Genomic DNA, 6,000 nt, shown 5'->3' on the forward strand with positions numbered 1-6,000 from the left:
TGTCATTTTTTCATCATTGCCTAACCAGTCAGGAAAGCTTAGAAGGATAAATTCTCTGTAAGAAGAAATTCTAGCTTTGGTGATTATTTTAGCATTTCCGTAGGAATGGAAGGGTCCTCAGTGTTTGTGGAAATAGTTCCCAAAAGTCAGCTATTCCTGCCCCTTAAAGAGTAGTAGCTACTTTTTAATATCTCTAATTAAGATCGATAATTTTCTGGAAAATTTTCCAAAACCCGATACCAGAAGAAATAGAAAATCTAAACAAAACAATTATCATAGAAGAAATAGAAAATTTGTCAGTTATCCCTCAAAATGTTACAGAAAGAACATTTCATAGGGGCATTTTTACCAATCTCCAAAAAACTGCTATTTCTAGTGGTATTTAAACTGTCATTGACCATAGAAAAGAAGGAAAAAAGGATGTTTTCTAATTCCATTGTAAAAGAAATGTTAATAACATTTAAAACTAAGAAAGATTGTGTCTAAAGTGAAATCACTGAGTGACCTTATTCATATCTATGCAAAAATCGTGAACAAATATTAGCAAAAAAATCCAGTAGTAGCAGAGTTTCAAAAATGTATGTATATATACAGACACATACAACTCCTACTATGATCAAGAGAAGATTATTCCAAGAATATAAGAACAGTTCCAAGAATATAGGAACACCATATTTATTAATGTCACTCATATTAATAGATCAAAGGGAAAATTTCTTTGGTTATCTCTACACATCCTAAAAATGCACTTGACAAACTATAAGGCCCATCCTTCCCAAAACCCCCAATAAAAATCAGATAACTAGGTTCTGCCTTCACATGATAAAATACATCTGTCTCAAACAAAGACCCAGAATCATACTTACCAGGGAAGCGCTAAAAACATGTCTGTAAAGCCGGGGACTATCAAGGGCGTTTACAGCTGACAATTTATCTACCATTGTCCTAGCAGTACTGGTCAACACAATTAGGCAAGAGACAGGGATGCCTGGTTAACACACTGGAAGGGCCAAATGATCACTTTTTGTGCACCTGGAAAATTTAAGAAAATCCTCTAAAAAAATTCTTTAAAAATAAAATTCAGTAAGGGACAAGGTATGAAATTAAGACAAAAAAAATCAAGAGCATTCATACCTTTAAATAACAACCAGTTAGAAGATATGGCTGCATTCAAAACAACCATAGCAAGATAAAATAACTCAGAATAAAATTAATATAAAGAACTGTACAAGCTCTTTCTGAAGGAAACTTCAGAAAAATGCTCCCAAGAGACATAAAAATGACTTGAACAACAGCAAAATGGTATATCAGGCTCTGGAATGGAAAGATGAATATAAAAAGTTACTGGTTCTTCCTAAATCATAAACAAAGTCATTTTCATACCCCGATGAAAAATAAGTTGTCAGTAATAGCCAGGAAACAAATTGACATAGAAAAATAAAGAGAAGTATCTGTTCCCCCATGGTATAGGTACTTAGGTAGATAAAAATATCTAATGAAAGGTGCCTCGGTGGTGCTGTCAGTTAAGTGTCCAACTCTGGATTTTGGCTCAGGTCACGATCTCAAGGGGACCTTGAGGGACCTTGTGGGACTGAGCCCTGGACCAAGCCCTGTGTCTAGCTCCCCTGCTCAGCATGGAGTCTCCTTCTAATGAATCACTGAACACTACATAAAAAACTAATGATGGGCTATACAGTGGCTAATTGAACATAAAGAAAAAAAAAAAGATTCTCTCCCCCTCTGTCCCTCCTGCTTGTGCTCCCAAATAAATAAATAAATAAATAAATCTTTAAAAAATATATATCTAGGGGCACCTGGGTGGCTCAGTGGGTTAAGCCTCAGCCTTCGGCTCAGGTCATGATCTCAGGGTCCTGGAATTAAGCCCCACATCAGGCTCTCTGCTCGGCGGAGAGCCTGCTCCCCCCCAACCCCGTCTCTGCCCGCCTATCTGCCTACTTGTGATCTCTCTCTCTCTGTCAAATAAATAAATAAAATATTAAAAAATATATAATAAATAAAAAATATATATCTAATAAAAAATTAGAAAGTTTAGGACTTGAGTAAATGACGAGTGTCTCATGTCTAATCAGCAGGAAAGAGAAGGATTACTGAATGAATGGTATTGTGACAAATGAGTAACCATGTAGGAAAGAAGATTTCCTTAATCCAGAGTTCCCACTAATACTAGGGTAAATTTCAGATGGATCTGTAATTTTAACATAAACATGAGACCATAAAAGTCATAGAAGAAACAACTGTAGAATTAATTTATAACTGTAGGGCTTTCTATGCATGACACAAAACTCAGTCAAAAGGCTGATAAATTTGACTACGTGAAAAAGAATGTACACAGTAAAAACCATTAGGGAAACATTGTTTACAATTCATCACATATGATAAGCAGCCTTTCCTAGTAAATAAAGAAGTTCTAATAATTGATGGAGAGAAGACCATAACCCAGTAGACAAACGGATAAAGGATATAAATGGACTGTTCATAGAAATGGAAATACAAATGGCTCTTTGACATAAGAAAGCTTGCTCAGTTTCATTCATGATAAATTCTCTCAAAAGAGAGAATTTTTCTTTTGATGTCCACTATGTGCCACTAGTATTGGCCTTCTGGGTATAGGAGACACAGCAATGAGACAAAGAGAGACCTCTGTTCTCACTGAGCTCACATGCAGGTGGAAATGCAAAGTAAAGCTACACTGAAATGCTGTTTTCATCTAACAGACTGGTAAAAATCCAGAAGTTTGACATCATACTCCGTAGCAGGGGGCGATAGCCCTCCACATTCTCGCACTTTGCCAAGGTAAACTGGGAGGCTGAAGTGGTACAATTTCTATGATATGTAATTTAGCAATAACTATCAAAGTTACACATGCATAAGCCCTTTGAGGCAGCAATCCTATTTCTAGGAATTTCTCCTATGGATTACTTACATAGGAGAGAAATGACATGTGTGCAATGTTTATTGCTAATGTGTTTACAATATGGGATTAGACACAATCTAATAGGAGGGTGTTTGAAGACAGGATGATACATCCATACTATGGAACACCAGGAAATTGTAAAAAAGAATGAGGGAGCATTTATGGGGAAAGTTCTCCTAGATCATTAAATATACATACATATGTATAGTATGGTACCAATTGTGTAAAGAAAAACAAAAATAGCATATGTACATATAAGTATATAAATCTATCATCTATCTATCTCTATCTATCTATCTATCTATCATCTATATATCTATCCACAAAAATCTAAAAACCTTGGTTGCCTGTAGCAAAAGAAGGAGAGAAGGGAAAGAATTATGTGATGTGTGTAGAAAGCAGTTGTCTGTAGGAAATGGGGTAAGAGGGAGACATTTTGCTGAATATCCCTTCATAGTTTATAAAATTTTAATCTTGTGAATGTATCCCTTATTCAGAAAATGAAGTCCAAAAAATAAATCTTTCTTATTAAATTTTTTTCTAATTTAAAGAATATAACTCCAAGAGATGGTTTGACAGTATTTCTACCTTGGTAATCTATACCAGTGTTTAGTCACCTTCATGAATAAGAAGGATGATATTCTTTTTTTTATGCTTGTAGAAATTTTAAAAAATTAAAAAAATTTCTTTGATAAGCATCATATTCTTAATTACACTTAAATCTTCCCTTTTGATTTGTCTTCGTAAGAAGCAGCTGCTCAAACTTCTCTTAAAATTATAGGTCACCTCATTTCCATTTATGTCCAGGGCTTTGTATAAAAAGTAGAGACATCTGCGAAGCAAAAACCACATGTATTATGTAAAACTCAAGTTTCAATATAAAAACTGGAAAAGCAAGGCCCTAGATCTCAGCGGAATGAAAAAGATACCATATGCCATGGGCCTGAAATTTTATCTCCTACCTTGAAGTCAGCTGCAGATAATATTAGAAGGATTTGAAGTCACATAGTCCTAGAAAAGTAGGAAAGATTAGAATTCCTCTGATTTGGGATTTGGCTTCTTGGTAAAATTGTCCCTGAAATCAACGATGGTATTAATAAAAGTTCTTAGGGACCTATTTTAACAAAATGCAAAGAAGGAAATGTTTGCAGTCCGTTTTCCCTACAAAAGTTCTTTTCTTTCTGCTTGACATTGTATGTAAAAAAATGTTTTTCTCTACTGTGCTCCTCCTTATCCATGCCTCGGGTCTCGGTCTCATGCTTGGGAAGTGGGGAGGAGAGGAGAAATGAAAGAAACAGAGTCAAGAGAAATGGGTTAATGGTGTCCCAGTTGTAAGCAGGCGATTTAGTGAGTGATGGAAATTGCCAATATCCTTGCTAGATGGAGGGCATGGTTCTCTTAGTACACTGGAAAATGTATCTGTTTTTGCACTGCTATCAACTAAACAGCTCTCCTTCTTAACAAACAGAGACCAAGCAGAGGCTGCCCTTGACTCAGATCAAGAAAGGGCTTCCTCCAATACCGGAACTGGAAGTTTCTTCCACGGTGCAGCCGCAAGATCGGTATACACGGTGAGTGATGATTCAGCTTTACTGATGATTGGCCTTTGTTCATTATAAATGTGAAGGGTCCAAGGAGGTACAGTTCATCCCAACCTTCATGTCTATCTGGGTGCTGGAGACAAAAAGTGATGAGCTGCAAAAGCAGTTTGTATGAATTAGATGACATGAAATAAACTCATGATTTCTTCCAAGGTCCAGGAAGGACCAATAAACAAAGCTCTTGGTCTGTTAAACAGCAGGTGCCCCTGAGATGTCAGCTCATCCCTTGGCTGCTTCCTAGGCTTGGGCTGTACATAATGCCAGCAGGCCAATCATTGTTTCACTCTGAACAGGAGAGAAGAGAGAATGTGAATTTATAAGCACAACCACGGTCTCTCAAGTACTGAAATTAAGAACTTCCCTAAATGTAACATCTGATGATCTAATTAATGTGTATTGATTTTCATGTGGTCAGAAGTGTCTTAGAAATATTTTTTATTCATTCAACACATATTTATTAAGTAGCTATTACGTTAAGGCACTATAGATAGCTATGGTAGGGGGCATCAAAATTACAGCAGGGAAGAGGGAAGACACTAGCATTTATCAATATCCTTTTATTGTGCTTTGAGGCAATAGGCTAGATCATTTACTCGTCTTTATTTTTTTTTTCAGTTTCAGGTGTAGAATTTAGTGATTCAAAACTTAAGTAAAATACCTGGGACTCATCACAACAAGTGCCCTCCTTAATCCCCATTACTGATTTCCCCCAACTCCTCATCCACCTCCCCTCTCATAACCATGCTTGTTTTCTATAGTTAAGAGTCTGTTTCTTGGTTTTTCTCCCCCACCCCCATTGGCTTGTTCTGTTTCTTAAGTTCGCATATGAGTGAAATCATATGCTATTTGTCTTTCTCTGGAAGGAAACTAATAGTATACTCAAAGGGAATCATTTGAGGTGAGTTTTTAAAAAGGTCTATTAAGTCAGGATGTGGAAAAATCCAAAAGGAGAGTACAGCACCCTAAAATTAGTAATAGGGGGGCTCTGCTACTCTCCCTAAGACTACAGGGGCAAGGAACCCAGAGAGAAAGACAGAGGCAGGCGCACACACACATACACACACACTCACACACACTGATGGAATATGTGGGGAGGCTACCTGATAGGGACTGTGACTTTTAGTCAAGTGACACAACAGCCTGTGAGTGCCCCGAAAAGAGTACTTCACTTTGGCTATTCCCTTTCCCCGATGTGCTAGTACTCACCATTGTCAAACCTAAGCAGAGCTGGGGGACACTGGAGCTGGATTGAGGCAGTTCATTTGGATTGGTCTCCCAGGGTACCAGAGAGGGTGGAAAAAAAATAGAGCACAGGGGCACCTGGGTGGCTCAGTGGGTTAAAGCCTCTGCCTTCGGCTCAGGTCATGATCCCAGGGTCCTGGGATCGAGCCCCCATCGGGCTTTCTGCTCAGTGGGGAGCCTGCCTCCTCCTCTCTCTCTCTGCCTGCCTCTCTGTCTACTTGT

At 37.7% G+C, this 6,000-nt stretch overlaps 1 protein-coding gene across 1 annotated transcript in view; it reads left to right on the forward strand.

Annotated features, from left to right (window-relative positions):
* The window catches only part of LOC111148919 (transmembrane protein 156), a 51,055-nt gene that overhangs the window by 42,947 nt on the left and 2,108 nt on the right, over window positions 1-6,000 (forward strand). Inside the window, exon 6 of the mRNA XM_022505710.1 lies at window positions 4,404-4,506. Within this exon, the coding sequence (XP_022361418.1) occupies window positions 4,404-4,506 (103 nt within the window). The remainder of the gene's footprint in view (window positions 1-4,403; window positions 4,507-6,000) is intronic.

The sequence above is a fragment of the Enhydra lutris genome, unplaced genomic scaffold (assembly GCF_002288905.1).
Source record: "Enhydra lutris kenyoni isolate GAN:26980312 unplaced genomic scaffold, ASM228890v2 scaffoldscaffold21, whole genome shotgun sequence".
In the NCBI taxonomy this organism is placed as follows: Eukaryota; Metazoa; Chordata; class Mammalia; order Carnivora; family Mustelidae; genus Enhydra; species Enhydra lutris.